Source organism: Pleurodeles waltl, chromosome 4_2, assembly GCF_031143425.1.
Source record: "Pleurodeles waltl isolate 20211129_DDA chromosome 4_2, aPleWal1.hap1.20221129, whole genome shotgun sequence".
Lineage (NCBI taxonomy): Eukaryota > Metazoa > Chordata > Amphibia > Caudata > Salamandridae > Pleurodeles > Pleurodeles waltl.
The window spans coordinates 474,540,776-474,566,352 of record NC_090443.1 but is presented as its reverse complement, the minus strand read 5'-3'; the positions used below and the strand labels follow the sequence as shown (position 1 = coordinate 474,566,352).

The 25,577-nt window shown below is 41.6% G+C and overlaps 1 protein-coding gene across 5 annotated transcripts in view; it reads left to right on the top strand.

The window, feature by feature from the left end:
* PDE4A (phosphodiesterase 4A) overlaps window positions 1-25,577 on the top strand; it is an 878,869-nt gene that overhangs the window by 836,980 nt on the left and 16,312 nt on the right. For all 5 annotated transcript variants that reach the window (XM_069231819.1, XM_069231820.1, XM_069231818.1 and 2 more), the window contains 4 exons: window positions 3,526-3,737; window positions 7,868-7,966; window positions 10,319-10,483; window positions 20,035-20,134. In XM_069231819.1, the coding sequence (XP_069087920.1) occupies window positions 3,526-3,737; window positions 7,868-7,966; window positions 10,319-10,483; window positions 20,035-20,134 (576 nt within the window). The remainder of the gene's footprint in view (window positions 1-3,525; window positions 3,738-7,867; window positions 7,967-10,318; window positions 10,484-20,034; window positions 20,135-25,577) is intronic.

Here is a 25,577-nt window from a genome sequence, read left to right as displayed (position 1 = left end):
CTGTTTGCTGCATGTTGCGATTTATGTCTATTGTGATCCCGGGCAGGCGTAGGTTGGAGGGAGAGACTGAATGGCGGGGAGATCTGCGGGGATGGGCTTTATTGCACTCTCTCCATATATGATTGTCGGTGCAGGAGAAGTAAAGGAGTGGTCTTAGTTTGCGATTATTTGGGACGTGCACTAAATTAGAGTCATCCGGTGGCTTTGAGCGTGTGGGAGATCTCTTCATTTATTCCCTGCCTATTCATTTGGTTCAAGGCTGGTTATTGCTGTGGACTGGTACAGTACTGGTTATTAGATGTAACCTGTATCAACTCTGTGAGCGCTAGGGCCAAGCAGCCTAGATCAATTATTATGCAGCCTGTTTGAACTATAATCTGCCACGTGATTGCTGAATGTTATGGTATTAGTAAGGGCCAACATTTTTATGCATGAATTTACATCACTAGATAATTCCAGGCTAGACACAGGTCAGCCCTTGATAACTTACCTAGACATAGAAAGTTGTGATTGTCCAGCTGTTCAATATATGTGGGCGGTAGATTGTACTCGTGAGTGATTACTGCCCAGACCATATCTCAGGGGTGTGGGATGGTATTGTTATCTTGTTAACAGCCATGTGTTTCTGTATCTCATGAACTCTAAGTGCGTTTAGATTCTTCCAATGTTGGCTAATGTGTGTTTCAGTGTTTGGACTTGTGCTGAGAAAGTGGTATCTCCTATGGATTTCTTGTAGTAAGGCGTTATGACAACCTTTGCTGCAAGTCTAAAAGTGCAGTGCCCTGTTTTGTTTGCAGCTCTGGAATTTAATTTGTAGGTATAGTGATCCTTGACCCTAAGAGGCTCTGTGGACAGTGCAAAGTGCCTTGAACAGCACTTCTCTTGCCAGCGCTGGCTTTAGGACAGTGTAACCAGCGCCACTGCACCTGGTGCTGAGCCTGGGGGCTGCTGCATGCAGAAACAACATATGTGTTTAAAAGCACATGTAACAGAGTTCCTTGAGTGTAGAGTAATTTTTATGCAACTTTAAAAATGTGAGGATAATGCAGGTCATTAATGTTCCTGCTGGAGGAGAGTTTTGTCTAGTGGCAGTTTTGGCTTGTCACAAGGTAGGGCAGAGGGTTAACATGCCTGCTGCACGGAACGTGCAACATGCAGATCACAAATTTGTATTTTATGTGTATAGCACAGTGGGTCACTGCTATTGTGTCAGAGATGCTTTTGTTACTTGCAGTTCATATGTTACAATTATAATATAAATAGCACAGTGAACTTTGAACTGTCTTCATAGAGCTGCATGCAAACGGCATGGTATAAGTTAGAATGTTATGGTTTTTCACAGTCTTTCATTATCCTAATGGTTCTACAAATGGTTCATTGGAGTAGAAATACATTCATATTAGGAAACCCAACCCCATCCACTGTGGTATGCTTTAAATCCTGTGTTTTTGTTTCTCCATCCCAAATACTCTTAATATATATGGCTTACTAGTGTGACTGACATGACTCCTACACTTTGTAACCCTTATCACCTTATGTATAATTTCCTATGGACTGGATTTACACACGTGTGATTCTTTGTCTCCGTGTAATGTATATGTGATGTAAAGTTCTCTGACACCCTACACTGGTATGAGTAGTTCTATAAAACAAATAAAATGCATGTGAGGGAGGGGCTAAGGAGAGATGAGGGGCACTATTGGAGGATGGCAGCGAGGGAATCAGTAGAGAAGGAAATCACTGGGGGGCACCAAAATATTTTCTCGCACTGAGCGCCGCCAGCACTAAAGCTGGCCCTGTGTCTAGCTACAGGAAGCCAGGGGAGGGCTAACAGGAGGTGTTATATGGGTTGGACGTGTTTGGCAGCAAAACCATATGGCACATGTTTCTTGCAAAACAATGTGATAAGTGCAAAATGATTGAATTGGCCCGAAGCTTAGATTCTCTTCCACAAGCAGCAAGACCTTACCTCTCAGTTAAGAAATCAGCTTTTTAGACCTCCCAAACCTGGTATTAACAATTCACTGTTTGGCCTAAATAAAAACCCATTTGCTCCACAGAGTGATCCAAGTCGGCAATTTTCTTCAGACTCATTTCGCCTTTTCATGCATGGTAGAATTTCCTCAACCCAGGTGGCCACAAGGCACACACGATCTGCTTGCCTTTTGCTCATTGTTTAAGATGAGTGTAAACATGTTCCCTACACAATCAAGCGCTTGGGTGGCAGAATGAAAATTCTGACCAAGGCGTACAAAGATGTGAACTCCATAGGAGCGTCAATAAATCACGAACTACTAATTGATCTAGTAGTGGACAGAGGAATACAAATGTGCAAAGCTGCAAACGTTTCACATAAATTCTTCATTACGTTTCCTTCAACCTTCAAAACTTCTTAGATGTTTAAATAAAAAAACAAAAACTCAAAAGTATGTTTTCCAACGTACATCTCAGTAAAAGTTCATTTTTAATTGAGGAACTCATTAGCAAAAATAGTTTCTACAAGAAAATGTAAGCACAACCAAAGGTTTGCAGTTTATAATAAATGCCATTCCACGGCTAAGTGCAAAGTTTAAAAACTTTGCATGACGTTGCAGGCAAAAATACAATTTCACCAACTTTTAACAAGAATTGACTTTTGTATTTTCTCCAGTTGTTATATGGGAATTGTATAAAATATAAAATGAGTTAAATATATTTACTTTTCAGCAACTTAGTAGCCGCAGAAAGTTTGCACACTAACATTAGAAAAATACAAAAGTCTGATCCAAAAATGGTAAAGACATCAAAGTCTACATATTCTCATTGTGAAAGATGTGAATTTAAGACTAGCCTCAGAAAACTCAAACCTGATACCAGACGAGCTGGAATTGAAACAGAATTGCGAACTCACTCCACTAACAAAATACAAACAGAATAGACAAAGCGTTCCATTATCTAATTTTGTTAAGTACATTGAGATACCGTATCTTAGACAAAACTACTTAACAAGGAATAGAAAATATAGAATTGCAAATTAATGTGGTTCAGCGATCAAATTTGACAAGTGTACAGTTTCACATTTTTAGTTGCTTAAAAAATGTAACTTTCAGCATGTAGCAGAAAAATAGGGATTTTGTTGAGTGACAAATAAAATCTACAAAAAAAGAAGTCCGTGACCCTAAAATCGAAACCTACCAGAGCCTAGATTTTCCAACCCATCGACAAAGATCACAATTTATTAATCTAGTTTCATGCCCATGGGCAGCCTTGTATTTCTTGCAGGACCATTGAATTTTACATTTTTTAACCACAAAGTAACACAGTTGACTAGTAGAAATTGACACGAGTTTAAAAACTTTGGCTGTTGGATGAGTTTTTTACAGTCGGATTCCTGAGTTTATGACGTACTTGCACAGTTTCTTGCTCAACCACATGGTTGGATCTTTGACACGCATTGACTTGTTTCAACCAATATATTGGTATTTTGTTGTTGCCTAACTTGCTTCCATTAACTTTCTATTTATGCCCTGCTTATTCCCGAATCAGACAAGCAGAACGATGTGGAGATCCCCTCGCCTACTCAGAAGGAACGAGAGTGCAAGAAGAAAAAACAGATGCAACAACAGCAACAACAGCAGCAACAGCAACCTATGTGCCAGATAAGCGGGGTCAAGAAACTAATGCACAGTTCAAGCCTAACAAACTGCAGCATCCCCAGGTTTGGAGTCAAGACAGACCAGGAGGAGGCTCTAGGAAAGGTACGCTGTTTGTCATCACTATTGTGATCCTCGCTGGTTGCCAATATGATCACGCATCATAGGAACCTCTTCCACGGCAACCAGCCTGCAATTTGAGGAGGGATTAGAGATCACTTTCCGGGCTGGTGGAGTGACAGACTGCATCCGCCTGCAAGGGGATGTCTGGGTGGTTGATGGGACCCCTTTCCCCATCTAGAGAGCTGCTATCAGAGGGCACACTGTCAGTGCGCCTCCTGACAGCTTCTTTGCCTTTGCGCCCACGTTCGTAGCACAGCGTGGATGCAGAGACAAAGAAATGTCCTCATTTGGATGGGGCCATGCTCCCATGCAAATGAGGGGACGCCTTCTTGAGGTAGCACTGTCACCACATGTGTGCTAGTGCTATCAGTATTACAGGAGGGGCCACACAAGTGTCCGCAGCAACTTCTGTAATACCAAAGGGCCCAGGAGTGCACAAAGAGGGTCACATGCCTGTTGCACCCCCAGGGCACTCTGTAATATGGACCCTGGTCTGCTCCAAATACATTTGCTCTTTCTCTGAACAATTCAGAAAGGTGATGTGAACTACATTGCAGTCTCATTGATGCTTCCATATGTGACTAGTGCTGTCATCAGAACTGGACTTGTAAACCAGAGCAGTTTTACAGTATTCAAAATCCAAATCCCATTTCCTAACTTTATATTGACTTATTGTTACACCTTTCAAGGTTTTCAGGTTTTGCCCTCGTGCTTTTTATTTATTAATTCATAAATCACTAGTTTAGTTCCTAAAATTTTCAAAATCATGCTCAAAGGTTGCAAGAAGAAAACAAGCGAGTAGCAGTGATTTGACTCCAAGTTCATTCCTACAACACCTTTTAAAGGATAGATACCTATGTAACTATTTGCTCGTAGTCAGTTTTTCAAAACGGAGGCTGCAGTTCTCTCCTTTTGCCACACTCCGTCCTTACCATGTGCATGGACCATCTTAATATTATCACATTGAAGCGTTCACCAGAGACTATTAGCAATGTGTGCTTTTTAACAGACGAACTGTGTCAGTTGTTCCCACTAGTATCCCCACTGTTGGTACTAAGGTGGTAAAAGACCGGAATTGTATAGAAGATCGGATTGAGTGCCTCATTTCTCCATCTCCCATTTCCCAGCTCCACTCAGGTAGCCCCCTTTTCTCTGCCAGTTCTCCCTGGCCTATACCCTCAAAGGCAGGAATGACCCCTTTTCCTGGGATTCTGAAGCCTCACAATTACAGCGAGTTCACAACCACGTACTCCTTAACAGTATATAGATAGAGAGAGCATCAGATTCTTTTATGATTTTGGAAACAGAGTTAATCTTTGAACAGAAGGTTGCTAATTCTTAGGTGCATAGCTCCATAAAAGTCAATTTGGACATTAAAATTTGTCAGGAGTGAGGCCATCTTACTCTTTGTGTCACACGCTATCGCTTCGTATAAATATCAATCTTTCTCTCCACTGGTCTCCACTCCGTGTCAGAGTCTTTGCTATGCTGTCCTCGAGTTGCAGAACTCGCTTTCCCTCCATCTCTGAACCGCTCCAGGCAGGCAACCATTTAAGAAATGCTTAAAAACATGGGTGTTTCATAAATATAGAACGTGGCATCGCATTTGGGTGGTGTTATTTCACAACAATAAGCCTTACATTCCACCCTGCGAAAATAGTGTATCCAGAAAATCGACTACCAAAATATCTGTGAAGTTAAATATATTTAGGTATGTATGCATTCGCTATTCGTAACTCCACGGCCGTCTGCCTTGCCTGTATACATGTTTATATACATTTCTTCATTGTATGTGAACATGGAGTTTTGACTCGTAAATCTGTACTTATGCATGCATACCTATCGTATTAGTAGTATGGGACCAATATTCTGGATTTGATATAATTGCAGGAGGATATTTTGACACTCGATTTTCTGACATTCTTCTCTACGCTCCAGTATAAAAGCCTCTGACTAAATTAGCGAGCCCTCAAGAGTTTGGGTGCTCTCTGGAAACGAAGAGGGTCCTGAGTACTATCGTCTGGTCTGGAGAAATGTGAGTGCAGTACTTTTCCATTAACAAAGTACTTTTCTCAGGGCCTCAGTCCCGTCATGTAGACTCCTAAAACGAAGAATAGATAAGTCATCAAACAAAACTATTCTAGACTGCACAGATGTCATTCACAGCAGCTCCTTGTTTCCCCCCATGACCTAACCAACAGTGTTTATCATATAGATAGATTGGCAGCTAACAGTAATTTAACATCACCCGCTTGTGCTCATTTAGAAGAAGTGAGAGCATTTAAAATGATTTAATCTATTTTTTTTTTCTATCACTTATTCCAAATTTTCATTATTGGACATGGGACCTCAGGATGGGGTCCTTGAAAGGCCAGGTAGAACCTCATAAACATCAGATGTCAAGCACCACCAGCAATATGGCCTAGTAGCAGGGGCAAGAGTCTGTCAGCATGTCAGGCCGATACCTATGTCATGTGTCACACAGTGAGCAAGGCTTGGATGTTTAAGCAACAACACTTTCAGTGATGGGACTTTTAGATCTTTTATGTACACAAGTAGGGCCCTTGACAGAGTCATTTTAGGAAACCAACTTGTATAGTAACCAGTGGTTAATGGCACTGGCAGCCGCTGTCAGGGACGTCCGGAGGGGCAGCACCCGGATCAGTGGGTGCCCGGGGTGGGAAGTGGAGGAGGAGGGGACAGGAAGGGATAATGAATTAAAATAAAAACACTTACCTGCGAAGCCGGATGCCACCTAGGTTCTCCCGCCGCCTCGGTGCTTCTCTGCTCCCCTCCCTACCCAATTCAGGCGCTTCTCTCATGCATTTGGACAGCATGAGAGAAGCACCAGGATTGGTGTGAGCGGGCTGAAATGCCACTCAGGGAGGGAGTAGGAGCCTGCGGTTGGTCTCCACCTGGCGGTAAAATACAGCTCGGTGGAGAATTCTATGTGCGCGTGTGAGTTTGGCCAGCCTCGGACGGATAGCAAAACTGACATGCTCACTTATAGCGCACCACCACTGCTCCTCCCTGGTGACGTAGGGGTTGATGGCCCCGCCCGGCCCTCCGTAATTGGAAATATAAAATTATAACTAAGCACTTTATTATCATTTTATTTTTCTGCCTTTCAGAAGTGGTGCAGCGCTCTTCCGCCATAGTGGAGGGGACGCCCCTGGTTAATGGTTGGTATCAAATGACTTGAAGCTATAGTTCAATAAATGAGTATTGAAGCAAACATAAACGGAACAATCTGTACATAAAAATGGCGGAATCTGCGTGGAACATCATATGTGAGAAATTTAATACAATAAACAGTTTTTTTAAAATAATAAATTACTTATTGTAATCCTATATAAATATATAGAGTCAAAATAAAAGCACTCACTGTCAGTAGCCACAACAGTATTTGCAGGAGTAAATCGAGGAATAAGTGGCCTTAGTCAGTAAAATAACCACTTGACCAATGAATCTCATTCAGCAGTCTTTATATTCCCTGTGAGGGATGCAGGATGTAGCGGTATCGTGGCCAGAGTGGAAGATTCCTCGACGGTTCAGTATCCTTAGTGAGCAGTACGTCAGACGATCCTCAAAAATAAGTGTCAAAGTGCAAAAATGGCCGACCCCATTGAACCAAATAAGTAAATAGGAAATGGGATACTTATTTGCAATAACATAAGGATCAATTACGATCCTCACTTACTCCAAACAGGATTAAACTTTACTAAATGAACAAATCTGAAGAACTACAGAGAACAAACACTTTGGGACACACATTGCAGCGTTTGAGTCACACTGACTAGAATTACTCCTTCAGGAGCCCTTCTTAAACGCTTAAAGGTTCATACCCAGTCTCCTGGGGGATTATTGGATTGCCCTCTTCTGTGTTTAATTGGAAATGTAACTTCAACACTCATAATGGGAATTGCAAAACTACAGGTCTCAGAAATAAAAGTGCTGTTGGTTACATGGTCACATGACATATTGTCTCTGGCAATCTCATGGAGTCCCTTTTGACACCCCATTTCTGTTTCAGAACTTTTAGATTTTTTGGCAAAGCAAATACTTTTATAGATGTATTTTGTGCCTGTCTAACGTATCTCTCTCTTTTTCAGGAACTCGACAATTTGAACAAGTGGGGCCTTAACATATTCCGAGTGGCTGAATATACGAATAACCGGCCGCTGAGCTGCATCATGTACAGCATTTTCCAGGTACAAAGATTTGTTATGATACAGATGTTCCAGAGTGTTTTGCCTCTTGATAGGCAAAATGGCTGCTATGGAGCCTTACAATCTAACAAGAATCGACAAAACCAATACGTTTTGCCTTTGGGACCTATTAGCTTTGCCAATGGTTTTTATCTGTCTATACCAAGTCCACAGTGGCACATGGTTAAAGAGAAAACCAAAAAAAAAGGTGCAATGACATGTCCTGCCACCTCAAGCCTACAAAATGATGTGTGATTTTTTTTCTTTCCCAATTCAAGTTAGATTGGGAGATAAAATATATAGTTTGAGGTGCAGGTGGGGGGAAACAACACAGGGCATGTGTTGGGAAGGAAGCAATATATGGGGACAGAAAACACGGAGGGTGGGAAGGGTGGAAGCAACACAGAGGGTGTGGGTTTGTGAGACATCACAGTGCGGAGGGGGAAGCAACGCGGACGAAAGAGGAATGCTGAGATGTTGGGTGAAAGAAACGGGTGAAAACGCAGTGTGAGGGAAGAAGCACATGAAGATGAACACAAGACGGACGTGATGTGAGAGAAGCCCACAGATGAGAGAAAGGAGTAAGGAGCACGGCAGAGTGGAGTAAGAGAAATAGTTGGAAAACACATGAAGGTTTGTGGAGTGCTTCAACAAAAAAAAAAAGTAATGCTTCAAAAGTGAGCGTGGAATGAACCAAGTAATGCATCCATGTTTCAGAAGATGAACACACATACAAAAAAAGAAAATAAAACCCAAACAAACTGACAAAAAGTAAGCAAATGAGAGTGAAAATAAAGCCAATCTATGCTACGCAAAATGACGGGATCTACTTTAACCTGATAGTATTTGTTTTTTCCGACAGACAGCTTGCACTGTCTGGTAGGCAAGATATAAAAATGATTCTTTGTAAACAGGTCACAACAATCACACATACCTTGGAAAGATGAGACCGGGAGGGGCACTGCCTCCGACTGGGAGGCAGTGCCCCACATTGTTTAGAGTGCAAATTCCCTTTTAACAAGATACATGCAAATTAATGTGAAAGGATGGCTATTATTAAGTTATTTAATTGTGCCTCTGTCCCGTGTAAAGGGACAGTTGCAAGGAAAAGTGCACTGAAAACTGCAGGCTTTTAAAGGCTTTCAGTGAATGGTGACGGTTTCGATTCAGAAGACTTCTTAATTCCCATACACCCCTTGAGTCATGCGCCATGTTAGAGTTAAACAGAATGCCATTCGATTAAATAAAACCTGGTTACCATGGTCACCCTGTTTCCAGTCCTGAGTTTGACTTTTACAAACCATTGTAATTTAGTACTTGTAGTCCTATAGGTTCAATAGAGAAACTACAGTACAAAACTCAGAATTAATTTTTGGGACAAATGAAATCCTGGTCTGGAAACAAGGTGTCCAGGAGACATGGAGCCACAGGGTTACCCCATCAGTAATGCCACCGTTGTATGAAATGTATGTGTGTCTGATGGGCAAAGCCAGTGGGGGTATTGCTGGTCAGTTCACGGCAAGGAATTCAACTTTTATGAACGTCATCTTAAGGTCAGGCAGACCAGTCCGGATTTATCTGTGGTGAACGGGAGGAGGGCACTAGCTTTGGCATGGTAAAGGTCAGGCATGCAACCTATTTATCATTGCTCACACTGAACCACTCACCTTTTCTGCATTACCCAGCTCACTCCATTAAGATGATAGTTTCACTTTCCAAATGGTTAACAGCTACTAACATAGTTCACTGAGTGAATGAGCCTAGTGGAGAAATGTAATAACAATAATGGCAATAATTATAATAATAATATCAATAATAGTAATTATTAGTAGTGCTGTTTTTGCTATTGCTATTTGTTTTGCTAGGAGATTATTATTAAGATGTAGTATTACTAATATTCATTGCAATGGTCATTGTTATTATTTTATCACCGTGTTATGTTTATGGATATTATTAATAATATTTTTATAAGTAGATCCGAGGATCACAGGTTTGAATTCCAGTAGTTCTCACTCAGTTTTTCATCCTTTCAAGCTCAATACAAATCGTTCCAAACAATTAGATAATAGTAACACTTACTATGATGCAATATACAATTCTGTGAAGTTACCCGGACCATGTTAGCAAATTCTGTACAAAACACAAGGGGAATGTCAGATGAACACGTCATTCGGGCTCTGTCTGTACATAGTATCCTCTGCCAGTGATAAACTTTCAGAAGTTGGGGCGAAGGATGAGTCAGCGAGTCCGTCTAAATTTCCCACTCTAGAGTTTATTCATCAGCCTGGGTTCTGGGGAGCTTGATGCATATGAGAAATTTCTGAGATCCTGATGTTTCTGATCTTTCTTCTCTAGGAACGAGAGCTATTGAAAACCTTCAAGATCCCTGTGGACACTTTGATCACGTACATCATGACACTAGAGGACCACTACCATGCTGACGTTGCCTACCATAACAGCCTGCATGCGGCCGACGTCACGCAGTCAACGCATGCGCTGTTGTCCACACCAGCGTTAGATGTAAGTGCAGTCTTTCCCTGTTAAGAATCAGGCCGCCAAAGATGTATGTGTTTCACAATTGTACACTGTTAGTTCTAAGAGTCGATGGCCCTTGTTTTGTCAAAAATACCCTAAAAGTATTTAGACAACATTTAAGTCTTAATGTAGGAGCAGCTTATTTAGATTTGTATAGACTTTTTTGACACAGGCTTTATGTCAGCGAATGTTTAGAAGCCACCTATATTGCCCATTCAACCATAAATGTCCTCCCAAGTGGACGGTCAGGATTCCAAAAACAAAATAATGCCTTTGTATGTTCACTGCAAATGCCACATTGAACAGACTCAGAGTTCAAGTGATTGACCAGGTGTCAACCCAAAGCTTTTTAGGTATTTCACTTCTAGCATGGTGGTTTTTGTGGCTAAAATGCACAACAGTTGCTAAGAATTCATGATTCACGGCATGTTAGGCAGCAAGTGGCTTTGGGTATTGCTCTCAAGAGGGAACCCAACGCTACGTATGGGATGCACCTACTGACTCTCTTTGGCATATAATAGAGATTCTAGGCCTGTTAGGGGCCTAGTGGATGAGGAGATATGGTGATAAGCCCCAGGGAGGAGATAGGTATCTGGCTCATAAGCTTGCAGATGTATAATTCTTTCTTTGAATCCATCCTCATTAAATCAGGCTTTTAAAACCTGCTAGTTTAGCAGTACAAAAAGCCCTGCTGGTGGCAGACCGGTATTGTAGCTACCGAGAAGTCTTCAACATCTTATATGAAATTTCTGAAAGGGAGAAGCTCGCTTAGTAATTCGCCCACCTACTAACCCCAGATGTATGCTAGAATGTTTTTTTGTTTTGACTGGGACTTTCTCCCTTCTTACATCTGACAGGCATGAGGCAGAGTATATCTATGTTTAGTTATATAGGCTCTCTAAGGATGGGAGTGCTGGGCTCACTGGTCTTTTGGACATTTTAGGACTTGAGCCTTTGGAAAGTCACATACATGGATTGTTCTATTGTGACCACCGGAGAGGTAGTATTGACTACTATACATCATTTAAGCAACTGTGCAAAATGGCATTAGCTGAAGCATACTGGAAGTATTATGTTGGTTGCCTGCTTGCTCTAGACAGGGGCTAATGACAGGGCATTACGTTAGATGAGATGGTTCTGAAGTCTGGTTTGAATAATGTGACAATTGTTACTGTGACGTTTTATTGTAAAACTATTTATTTCTATGTCTTTTATTTTTTGTACTATGTGTATTTTATATTGTTCGTTTAAAAAGCTTAACTTTAAAGAATACAACTGACAGCATGATTTGATGGATGGAAATGCTTTTCCCAGTCTGAAGATCTAGAAATTTCTCTAGGTTGCTGGGGTTGATCATGTTCCTGCTGGACTTCATGGGGTTTTCGGCCAGGTCCACTGAGGTGGATAGGGTGGAGTCAAGAATGATGTGCAGATGATTGGCCACACATTTGTGGCATAGGTGAACTAAACAACAATAGATTGTGACCAGTCTTTGATAGAGACATTTTCATCCTAGCGCTATGGGTAATCTGAGACGTGGATCCCGAGTCCAGTCTACCATAGGGTCTCAAGCAGCACCTGGAATATAAGCCACTCCTGGCCTAACCGGTTTGTGGGTGTCGCTTATGTTCCCACTCAGAGGAGAACTGGTTTTGTTCACAGCTCGAATATGACTGTCCTCTCTTGGGCGTGGCCAAGCCTGGTTTGCACATGGTTCGTTCCTGTATTTTAATTACATATGTGACATACAAAATTATGGAATTTAATGCACTCCGAGCAATTGGTAGTGGTTGAGATTGATTCAAGCATTCCATCCATCACTAGCCTCTTGATATCAAGCACATGCCTTGTTCCATTGACATTAGGTGGCACGGAGTACACAAGAGGTTGGTGCAAGCAGCATAAAGGAAAAAGGTCTTTAGAAATGTTTGCAGCTTTGATTACTATTTAGTCACAGAGTTCATCATAAAATGCAAATCCTACACCTGTAAAGAAAGTACCAGGCTGAGGTTTTAAAGCTGCAAAGCAGGCTCATCAAAAGGCCATGGGTAAAAAAAAAAAAATTGTTTAAAAGAAAAAAATGACTACTTAAAACAGTTGTAAGATAATGAAGACTTATAATAGATTTTTACGATTTGGGTCCTTTATTATTCATTGTGTTATTTTTTTTAAATAAGATAAGAAATGTCACTCTGTTCTGGAGTACTTACTGAGTGACCGGCAGGTTATCTGTTAATGTCAGGAGTTAAGCCCTGGAGGTAGCAGCAGTAAACGGTAGAAGAGAGAGGGCTTTAGCGTGCTGACCCAAGATGAGCAGGCTTTATATCACAGAGGCAGGAGAGGAGACTGCGATGTGAAACGTTAAAGCTCTTTCTATCAGACCCTGGCAGGCCCTTGTAGTTCCTGGCAGCAGACCTTTGAGGACCTCCTCAATGATTCCAGTATAAACAACTGATGAAGACAACCATCACACACCACATGTAGCCTTGCTTCTCACAGGATGAGTGTCAAACCCTTCAAATCAAATCAGGGTTTATAGAGCGCAGCTACACACCCGTAAGGGTCTAAAGGCGCTGACGGGTTTGTCCTCTGAGCTTCAGTTGAAGAGCCAGGTTTTAAGGCCCTTTGTGAATTGAGGTAGTGATGGTGACCGCCTGACGTGCAGGGGCAGGATGTTCCAGCTCTTTGTCCCAAAGTAGGCGAAGGATCTTCCACCAGCCGAGGTCTTCGGTATGCGGGGTAACTCCTTCTGATGTTCAGTAGAGTGCAAGGTATGGCATCAAATGCACCCACAAGATGGTCACATTAAAGATCTATAAGCATGCAGAAGCTGCCATGATGCTGCCCCCCACCATTGCACATCCTCCCCTAACCAAAGTGGAGGAATACTGCCAGCATGCATCGCACCAGCAGCAAAGAAAGCACAAGCTGTAGGGGGCCGAGCTGACAGGCCCAGGAAGTGAGTCCCCAGATCCTTAGGTATATATGAATTCACTACCTCCAAACCTATGGTTGGATACCCCTTGGACAGGTAGGACTCACCATGTCTTTAAAGCTGAGGTAAGGGCCGTGGTGGTTAATAAATCAAACCTTTTGAAGGGAGAAACAAGTGCAGCATCTGCTTTGTGAACTTTTACTGTTACAGAACAGAGATGTCAGGATGCAGGAGACTGTAGAAACTATGTAAACAGCTCCACATTACTGCCAACAAATCAATTAAGCAGGCCTGAGACCAACAGCATGCTTCTTTTCAGAACCCTCCTGGTAAGCCTGCGCTGTTACCCTTTCACTTGTAACACTTGCCACTCCATATGTCTGATTTCAGCTGATGCATGGTGGGATAAAAGAAATGTATTATCTGTAGTACTCATCTGTTTGCCAAAAAAAAATAAACATTTGAAAATTGAATCAGTTGGCAGTGCTAAAAATTGAAACAGTTCAATTCACTTTATTCAGTCAAATTAAAATAGACCATAAACGTTCAGTACAATTACATACAGCGGGCATAATAAAACAATAAAAAATCATCTAAAATCCGTGGATAAAAAAAATGCAAAGTGCATATAAAACACTATCACCGAATACAATGCATAAAATAACATCAGTTAAAAAGCCTGCCAATGGACTTCTTTAACAATTGGACGGGCCAGAGGAGAATAATCAAAAATAATTTGTATGTGTCACAGTGTAAGTATGATCTTCGCTAAAATCAGATTTTATCTTTGTATTAAATTTACTATTAGTCTGTGCTTCACAATACTATCAAGATATCTGGCCATCATACATGACATGTTAAATCAGGGCATACAAAAAAGGTGCAGCTACATTAAAAAAAACTATCCAAGCAATATCCTTGCCCTTAACACAAACTTCAAGAAGATGTATACAGGGATCACAATGTCCTCTGAGCCATCTGATTGAAAAAAGTGCAATGCTTCTGTGCAATCGGGCAAGGAGTACTTATTCATTAGGGACTTCAAAACAGAAGACCTATTGTGGGAATGAAAAGTACTGAAAAGCATTACATGTGAAGTGCTCTGTGTAGATTTCTGATCACATAGGCACGGTGACAAGTCTTGTGACCAATCGTTACATCATGGAAAAGTGACTAATCTACAGAAAAGACGTACCTGGAACCTGAGCATAATAAAATGCTGATAGTGAGGTGTGTCATGCTGCAGAAATGACTAGATGTCCCTAGATGGATTAAGTTGCATATATGAGACCACAGTAGAAATTCTGATACCCTTGTCCACATCTCTTCCTCCAAGTGAGCATAACACATGTACCTAAGTGTGTTTTTTCTGTAGCGTAGGCAAGGGTCATAAAAGGTCTTCAAACAAACCCCGCCTTCCCAGAGCCACGGCCAAGCCCCTAATTCCCCTCAACCACGGAATCTTTAGTCCTCTGGAAAGGGTCAAACAGACCTCGATTAACATTCTATTAATAGCGATGGTTTCATTGACCCAGACCCTTCACCATAACATCATCGGTTGAGTTCTAAGGACATCCTCAATGTGCTGAAGCTCTAGTTCCCTAAGAGTGAGAAAAGAGGCAGTGGCAATGAGCCAGTAGGCAGCGTGTAAATTCGTTTTCCGTAACTTGTAGTGGGGATGCCGCTACCCCATATGTTGCTATGCCAACACATTTTGCACAATATATGGCCAGCACATGGGTAAGTGATCTTTTGCCTATTTTAGCAGCAAAGGAGACAACAGTGTTAATGCTCCTTGGTAACTGACTGTTCCTGTGTTCCTAACTGTGGCTGCCAAGATCCCCTGCAGTTAAATGTTACCCCTAGATAACTAAAATTATTCATGTGTTTGACCGGAGTAGCGTGGAGCAATAAAAATGTAATCAATTTGTATTTTGAAAATATTATTGAACAAAGCATCAATATTTCATTTAGAATCACAAGGAATGTTGAACAGTGCATTCTTTATCAAGTATAGATATACTACAGGCAAACCTGCTGACATCATCAAACCTAACATTAGAGGTAGTATATGCAGGATTTCTGCTTGCTGTCTTTGGCATAGGCAGAACCGAGCATATCTGGTGGCATAGGCCGTCAAATAAAACTTGACAGCAGATTGGAGCATACGCTGCCTTACATGCATGTATTTAAATCATGCTTATAATATTACGGCTGGATTAGCAACCTGTAAGAATGCTGCTGAGTAGATGCAAACCTGTGAAAATTGAACCCAACTACAGATACATTTGTCAGTGGCCACTGTTATCACAAGGAGAGTGTTTCTGTGGTACTACTGAGCCCTGGGGATAGTAATCCCATCATGCTGAGTTGCTGAGGTCCCACAGCAGCAGCACAGGATTCTGTTAGAGTTGGTAAGAATCTGTGCAAACTCCAAGGATTTTAAGTTAGGCTGTTAAGGACTCGCAGATATCCCTCGCATTTCCTGTTGTATTGTAAAGAGCCATTGGTGAAAGCATGATAATCTTGTTAAGTAGGTAAATTCTCCTTGGAATCTCTATTGAATTTCAATCTAGCTGTTAAGAGTCAATGAAACTGTCAATGTGTAGCAAAGAAGATGCCTCCCATTTTGTTGTGTAGAGAACAGCACACAGTGGTGTTGTATATGGCCTCTACAGGTAGCCTTTGTCATGAATACCCGGATGGAAATTTGGCTATTTACTTCATTAACATTGAAACAAGTGTTAACCAAAGTAGTTACCCACTGTTGACGTGTCTCCCAGAGAAGCTCTCAATAGCCATTTGTCTGCTGCCTCCAAAGACCCAAGCAGGATGGGAGAATGGTGGTTGGCTGTCTCGACTTCTTCTATGTCTCCCAGGTCTCAACACATCTGACGAAGGCAGGAGAAATGGGCAACACTGTGACTGAGCCATCCACCTTTTTCCTTATCAGCATGAGTTTGCAGACTTATGTTGAGAGATAAATTCAAGTTGTGCTGACAGCTGTCAGCATGGTGTCAGCTCTCCACTCTTATTGTTGGAAGGGGGAGATCAGCTTTGAACTGGGAGGGTATGTGATTTTACAAAGGTTGATGGTGGTGGGTAGAAGGAACCAGGTTATTTATTCAGTTTGGGCAGGGTAGGGTCTTTTCAGAGCGTGTGAGGAGGGGTTGGCAGGTGCCTAGGGACTTTATTGGTCCAGTTTGTTTGGGGGATGCAGAAGGATAATCAAAGGGTGGTTGGAGTGGGTGTCAGTAAACTAGGCCTTGCTCTTGGTGTCTAGTTGATGCCACTCAGAATCCTTTGGTGAAAAGCATCTGTTATTCAGTCACTCTTTTATAATTCTATATATTATCATTTTTTTCAGTAGTTAACATTGTTTGAGGAATCTAATGCATTTCTTAGCCCGACACATGACATCTGTCATATGACAACAGACATTGCCTCGAATATAGGAAGTTGAGCAAGTCAATACAAATATACATATTAAGGGCCTGACATTGGATTTGGCTGATGGAAAACTCGGTCCACCAAACTTCCGGCAGGCTGGCCGCTGCCTACGCAGTGACCTCCCCACCAGAGTTGTTAAGGTTTTCCTGCTAGGTCAGCAGGCAGAAAACTGAGTTTCCGCCCGCTGGCCAGCGGGAAACAGGCACACCATTGTCTCTGGCTTTTACTCAAGTCGGTGGCAATGCTGTAGCCTGCAGGGTGCACCAATACCCTAGCAATGTTCACTGTCTGCTAGGCAGACACTGTGCCCATTGTCATGGTGCTGGCCATAGGAGCCCTGCACTGCCTATGCCAAGTGCATGGGCAGAGCTCCCATTCTCCACCACTCTTTTGATGGTGGTGCTACCGCCTTGAAAAGGCTGGTGGAGAACAAGGTTGTAATCTGCAGCGCAGCTTGCTGCTCTGATGGATTAGGACCGCCACCTACCACCAGACTACTGGGATCCCTGATCCTGGCGGAGCTAGCAGTCCCCTGGTGGCCCAACCGCCAGAGTTGTAATATGGCACTCGGACCGCCATCTGCAAATCCGGTAATCTAGTGACTGCCAAGTTTGTAATGAGGCCCTAAGTATTGACCAGCCATTTTGTGAAGGAGCGAACAGTAGTTGTTCATAATATTTTTGTTTCTATTTAAATAAGATTTAGGAAATATAGGGGCTGTAATCATAGGATCAGGAAGTTACTTGTAAGCATAGCTCTTTTATCTGAACCTGACAGATACCTGCATGTCCGACACATATCGTTGAGGTTGGGAGCTCAAAGTCAACTAGAGAGATATGCAGGGTGTTGCTCTAATTAGTGGAGAGCTTTCTGGAGGATGGCTCTTTAATAACTCAGAAACACACATCATAAACATTCATTGTTAATGCCTAGATTTAAATTGTGATATCAAAAGAGTGATGATGGGTGATTCAAAAAAGTTTAGAGCCTTTAAAGATCAATAGATTGTACCATGCTGATAACATAGATAATACTTGAATCCCTACCACAGCAAAACTATTACTAAATGTTAATTTGCCCTTTTGTGTGTGTGCTGCCTTCCAACCACTTGCTGGCTATATTTCCAGGGGATCCCCACTCAACCTCCTACCTTTTAGGATCTGCAAAGAAATGCTATGCATGTATGTGTTTTAAGCCTGCTTAGAATATTCACATATTGGATGCATCTATAACTGCTCCTTTACAAACCATTTCTAACTCTCATTATCTACAGGCATGGTACCTTCTGAATGGAAAGGTCCCTTGCTGATCCCTTCAATCTCAGTAACTTTTGACCATTATCTCTTTTTTTGTTCCCAGTAAAGATCCTAGAAAAACATGTTCATACATTCCTATTGGACTATCTGAAGCAGAATCTTGACCCAGCCCAATCAAGGTTTTGCCTTTCACATGTTACTTAATCTGCATTTGTTTCTTTTCTGGCCAACCTTCGAATGGTGGTTGATAAGAGCCACTGTGGCCATAGTGTTATTTAATATTTCCGCCATATTTGATATGGGCTCTCATAAAATCTTGATTTCCATAATGCCAAAAGTCAGCATTAGGGGCTCTGCTTGTTGATGGTGTATCTTCTTTCTTGAGAACAGTCAAGCTGTGCATCCCCTGTCCGTTTAAGTCCGATTTTAGAAACGCTGCTTACAAGGGCTACGGCAGAGCTCTTCACTGAACTCCACCTTGTTTTATGTCTATCCTAGACCGCTTGTCCAGCTGATCCGTATTCATGAAGTAAAGTTCAGTGAATTACGCTAATGACACTCAGCTCCTCATATCAGTTGACCAATTTTCACCATCATCTCTTGATGCCTTCCACATTTGTATGCTTAATATCACTGCGTGGCTTACCCAGAATTCTCTTAAGTACAATTGAGATAAAACAGATTCTTTGCTGCTCCATAAGTAAGACCTCATCCACTCCCTCTTGATTTCTGGACTTTGCCAGGTAAAGCTTTTGCTGTAGCTTACTTGTCTTTAAGATATCTGGAGTTTCATTTCGATGAGAATCTCTCCCTAACCTGTCAGGCTAAAAAACTGTCTTTCATTTGTTTTTTCTTAATGAAGACTTTACATAAAATTCAAAATGTCTTCCTGTTCACATGAAACCACTGGTGGTTTAAGCCGTCATTTTGAGCAGGCTGTATTATGGGAACTTTCGATTTTTCGGTTCCCCTGACTGTTTTCTCAGACAAATGTAATGGATGCAGACTGCCACAGCTAGACTAGCATTGGCTGCTCCCCTCCATTATTCTGCCTCAGAAGCCTTGGACAAACTACACCGGCTCACCTTGCCTAGAAAGATCATCTTTAAATCCCTTTTCATTGTATATAAGGAAGCTCACTAAGCTGGCCCCTTTTATCTTCAAAATAAATCCTTTTTGGTACTACCCTAAATGCTTGGTATGTTCCTCTGACGCCAACTTGCTAATTCTTCCTACGTTTAATCAAATTTGTTCTGGGGGAAGATATTTTTCGGTCAGAGCTTGCAGTCTCCCGGAATAATCTTTCTCACTCCCACCACACCTTTGAGGAACTTCTGCCATTTAGGGAATCCTTACAGACTTTGCTTTATACTCTCTAATCTGCTTTTTGGAAGGTTTAGCACAGTATATGCTGTTGTGAGCACAGAACACCTTTCTAGGTATCAGTTGCTGTCTAGAAATGCACAAATAAATAAACAAACCACAGCATACATGTCTCTTTGAGTCTACCCCAAATTTCTGTAAAGCTCCAGCATCTATATTGTCTTTTGCATCTGTTAGTAAGGGTTCAGGGAGAAGCGCCTAGTATACATTCTTCTTTGAACTTTGCTTAGCATGGCCAAACCTTTATGATTTCAGATCAAGTGCATGGGAGACAGCTTATTGCCAAGTATGTGGCCTAAAGGCTAATAGTTTTTGTTGCTTGTTGTTGTATTTTTTGCAATTCTATAGATGTTTTTGTGACATGCGATGATTTACTATAAAGTATAACATTTTTGTATTTGGTTTATGGATTCCTTACCTCCAATTGAAGTTACTGATGGATATGAATATAGGAAACACACCTGTGGTCCAAAATGGTGCTCACTCACTGTTTTTTTTTATCTTTCTTTCAGGCGGTGTTCACAGACTTGGAGATTCTGGCTGCGTTATTTGCAGCCTCCATCCATGATGTGGATCACCCCGGAGTGTCAAACCAGTTTCTCATCAACACAAGTAAGTAAAGATCATCACCCACAGAAAATCATTCTTGATCTTACTCTGAGAAAGTCAGCATTAAAAATGGTGGTATATGAACATGCTTGACAAATACTGCTTACCACAAAACCTGTCCAAATAACAATTCAGCACAAAATCTGAGGTTGATGAGTCTTGAGTTTGTGTGTGTGTGTCTTTTTAAGGATATTATTTGATTTATCATTTTGTCCACTGACTGAGGGATAGTTCCAAGTCACCGGTGAAAAGTGACACCTTTTGTGACCGCAGTCATTTCATTTAAGTCGAGAAGCTTATGGGTTGTTCAATTGGACTCAAGAAAACATACATCATTTGTGTGCAAGCCTGGTTTGTATATAGAACGTCCCACAGGCTAGACATGGAATCCAATTTGGCCCACAAAATGTAGTTTGATGGATGTGCATTCTCCTACCTTTTTCATGTCTATGAAAGACCAGACTGTATCTCAGCTGCACGATACAAGGATTGCTTGTGGGAAGGAGGGTGAGGCAGGTGATAAAGGGGACACAATATTCTTCTATTTGATTTCATATAGAATATGATTGAGGCTAGGTAGCTGCAGTTTTTCATACAGCTCTTAACCTTGATGCGGTGTTGTGGCCACATTTATGTTACTTGACTTTTAAATATAGTTGTGGTTCAGTGAACACAAAATCAAAAAAGCAGAGAAATTCACATGCAATGCACAATGCACACAATAACTCACAGCCCTGTGATGTTTTAGTCTTTGTAGATGGCCTTTTATATTTATGTCATTGTCTAAGGGGTGTACCGAGCACATCAGAGGCCTGAGACTTGGTGTGGATTGTACAATGCACACTACAACTGGCAAATTTCAGGGCTTTTTTTAGTTGTGTAAACCATAACGCTAAACCATAACTAACTTATTGGTAGGACCTAAAAAGCCCGCAGGGCAGGATGCAGTGTATTTAAAAAGGTGGACATGTACTTTTAGGTTTTACATATCCTGGAATAAAAAAAAACTTCTAAATTCCTTTTTTCTTTACTGTAGGCCTACTTCCCCATACAATAACAATGGGCTGCCTTATTACATTTATTAAGTGCTAGCCTTTGATTGCGAACAGGTAAACATTTCGTGTTTGGTGTCTGAGAATTCGTAATTAAGAATCCTTGTTAATGATAAAGTTAGATTTTATGTTACAGTTTTGAAAATGTTACTTTTAGAAAGTTGGCATTTTCTGCCCTGAGGATTTGGTGCCTGCAGCCTGTTCCTAGGTCACAAGACTGGGTGTAGTTGGCAGTTCGACTTAGTTTATTCTTCCAAGACCACCACACAATAGAGAGATTAGGTGTGTCTAGATGGGCGATCAGCTTGCAGGATTTGGGGGAGGGGCAGAGTTGGGCACAGCCCCTCATCAAACTTAGTAGACTGTGCCCTTCCTTCACATAAAAAACTTGTCACCTCTGCAATGTTCGTGCAGCCTGCGTGAAGCCAGGGCAGAGGAGGCAAGAAAATTCAAGAACTTCAAAGGTAATGCTCTAGAAACGTCCCCTACTTCAAAGAAGTCACCAGGTATAAAAATAGGACCTTCAGACCCTCTCATCAGTACACTCCTGAACCTGTGGATACTAAAGAAGAAGGACTGCTGTGCTGCCTGCTACCCTGCTTGCTGAGAAGGAAGTCTGGACCTGTACCCTTCAGCCCAGGCTGAAGTGACTCCAAGGGTCAGCGGACTGAGGTCAGTGGCCTATGGCTGGCGTCAGAGGGAGCTCCTCTTAGCCTAACTGAAGGTTCCACGAAATATAAAGCAACGCAAAATCTCGCTGCATGGCTGGCAGTTTCACCGGATCCAACTCCAGGCGACGCAAAGCCCTGCAAAGACTTGCTGCACTGCTCCTTAGAACCAACGCAGATCTACGCAAAGCCTAGCAGCTTCATCTGAACTGACGTCGGACGACACAATACCTCACAAAGCAACATCACACAGACCACGCACCAAGGACATAAGGTACAAACCTTAATGGGCTGTCCTGTGCCCGGCCTGCACTCAGTCGCTGTCAGCCTGAACTTGTGATTTTGTCACAGTCCAATGCAACCAGGTGCCTTCAGTTGGCTCTTTGCACCTTTTGACACCATTTAACATAAATCTTTACAATTGTCTATCTCCAGTTCTACTGATTGGATTTCTATTGTTTTGGTCTCAGTTTTTTTAATTTGACTCTATTTTTCTAAATTGGCATGGGATTTTTCTTGTGTTGTATTTTCACTTTATTACTGTTTGAAGTGCTGCATAAACACTTTACACATTGCCTCTAAATTAAACCTGACTGCTTTTGTGCCAGGCTACCAGAGGATTGAACACAGGTTAATTTGGCGTTTGCTTGTGTTTCGCTCCAACAATAATTGTGGTTGCTGCTTAAGTAGGGTTGCACCCCACTTAACCAGTAAATCAATTTCCTACACAATCTTTCAAAGTCTCTACCAAATGTTGTGCAGCTTCACCATAAAGTGCCAAAGGTATCATCAAATTAACACTTTCGAGGGCCCTTTGATGGACCTGTACAAAAGTGATACTATCAAGAATTATCACAGCATACTAAATGATTGCCTAATATTATGCATATTCAACTTGAAGTGCAAAAACTATAAGGAAATCTACAAATAGGTTTTCAACTGACGATATCCGCAAAAGCCCACAGGCAAACTATAGAAACAGATTCATATCAAACCACAAAAAGCACACTTTCTGAGTAAAGTTATTTTGTCATGCCAAGTTTGGCGTAAAATCTGTTGTACAGTTTTTGTTGTAGTTATGAGCTAAGTTTTCTGTGTGCTAATATAAGAAAACACATTTTTTGGACCTTCTCCTATTCACTTTTTTACCCATGCACAAAACTGCACAAAAATTGGCTTGCTGGACATTTGCCTGCAGGCACATGAAAAAATGCCTTTTCAATGAGAAAGTGCATCTGTACCATAAATACACAGTGGTGACTGCCACTGTGTAATATATATATATATATATATATATATATATAAAAATACACACACACACACATTTATTTAATTATTTATGTATTTATTTATTTTTCCTGGTGAGGAGGAGGAGTGTGGTTTAAGGAACGCTATAGCTATGTGATAATGTCAATCAGATTTAATCTTTAAACCTAAAAAAGCCACTGAAATTCTCCAGTTATATTTCATTGAGCTAACAATTACTTACTTCCCTACCACGTACTGCTATGACCGCACATATTATATCATTTATGACATATTCAGTGACATCATTGGTGGCATCCCCTAAACCAGTGGTTCCCAACCTGTGGTCCGGGGACCCCTGGGGGTCCCCGAAGCCTCTTCAGGGGGTCCGCGATTGCTTGGAAAAATAAATAATATTAATAAATTAGGTCCCCAACTTTCAGTAATGACTCAGTTGGGGGGGGGTCCCCAGATTCCAATCATGGTTGAGTGGGGGTCCCCGGGCTCCAGTAATGATAAAGTGGGGGTCCACAGAAGCCAAAAGGTTGGGAACCACTGCTCTAAACTATGGCTCTAAAACTTATAATATAAACCAGTAAAGCATTTCACATATGTAAATAAGTACTAAATGGTGCAGAATCACGTAAAGCATAAATTACATAGACATATATATATGTATAAAATTATTATAGGTTTAAAACGTAACACTGTGACTGACTTTGTCTCTTAACTATAATGTCCCTTTAACCTTTTTGTTTATTCAGTGAATTTCTATTGTGCCTTTGTATACTGCCTTAATTTAAATTGGGGCCCCCATAACCCTATTCACTTCCTGCACTGTGTGCGAGTGATGTAATTTATGTTGTTGTGCTCCCACCCAAGAGAAGGTTTTATTCTTTATAAGTGTGCGTGCCCTGGTCCCACCTGGGGCACCAACTGCCTTAATTTATGATTTATATTGGGGGGGTGCAACGGCTCCCTGCACTCCACAATGTTCTGTTCCTGTCTGGTGGGAGCAGTTTCTTTTCTGCTCCTTCCTGCAGCATGGGCAGGGAGGGAATGAACCTGTGACCACATCCCTTCTTCCCAGACAGGGGCAGAGGGGCAGACAGTGCACTCAGCCAGTATTTTTTTCTTCAGTCCCAGGGAACTGGGGCTCCCTGAGGGCAATGGGTGACAGTGCGCTAAGACGCTAAGTTTTCTTTGGTTTTACTTCATGCTGATCATTGGGGAGATGGTGGCCCCTGGCACTTTGGGGAGTGGGCCCCACACATGCTCACTCCCCTCAATAAATAAAAAAAAATATGTGCCGACCACCAGTCCCTGGCCCACCCTCAGAGGATAAAAAAAAAAGACAGTGTCCCACATTTTTTTTCTGTGGGTCCCTGTGGAGTACTGCAACATCACAAAGGGCTGTGCGAAGTTTCACAGTACCCTTGTGGGATCTCGACATGGGGAGAACATTTTATTTTTATTTTAACCTCGGTGGGGGAGCTCCCCTGAGTACCGCCCTAACAAGGGTTTAGGGTTAGGGTATCCCTGAGCTCAATCCCTATATGTTTTTTATTAAATATGGGGACATGGGGGCCAAGTTCTAAAGTCCTACAATGGCTGTTTAACATCTCTTTTGATGTTGACGACAGCCAATCACATCATTATAGTTTGATCTGTCGGTCTTGTGGAAGTCCAGCGGCGCTAGATATCTATATTTTTTTAACCTTAATTCTCCAAAACTATTGAACGAATTTCCATCAAATCCTAAAAAGCACATTTTCTGGTTAAAGATCCAGCTTTCTGTTAAATTTGGTATAATATCTTTCAGCCTTTTTGTCTGTTGGTTCCCTAGGGAAATCATATGGAGAAAAAGTATTTTAGGACCCCTCTTTTTCTCAGCCTCCAGCCAGCAGATCACCCTAAAACTTTCTAAGAAGCAACTGCGACGGATGAACCTAAAACTACACTTTCCAAAATATATATATTATCTAGTGGCAGTCTTCACTGGGTAGTTATAGTTAAGTGAGCTGTTCCATAGGAAAAACATTTTTTGTGTTAATAACTTTGGCCCTGTTTGAGAAATCTCCAAGAAACTTTCCAAAACTAAGCTACTTTTTGACTAGTTTGTGCGTGAAAAGTTTTGGAGTGATCCATCAAGCAGGGCCCGTCAAAAAAAGGGAGTCCCAAACTGCAAAATCTCCATGCATTTCCCATAAACTTTTTTAAGAAGGGCTACAGCAAAAACTTCTGAATGGAATTACACCAAATTTGGCAGGAAGCTTGATCTTGGTCGGTAGATTGTATTTTTTGTTGGTGTAAATCCGGTCAGTGGTTTTTGAGAAATTAAGATTAAAAAATAATTGTTTATCTGCCCGTGGATCCATGATAGGCTTGAGAGACACTCATGGGAGCGCCAGTTTATAAATTGAGCATTCTGATTGGCCCAGGGAACTTTTTTCCAACGGGCCAGTTTGCTCCCACTGGAGT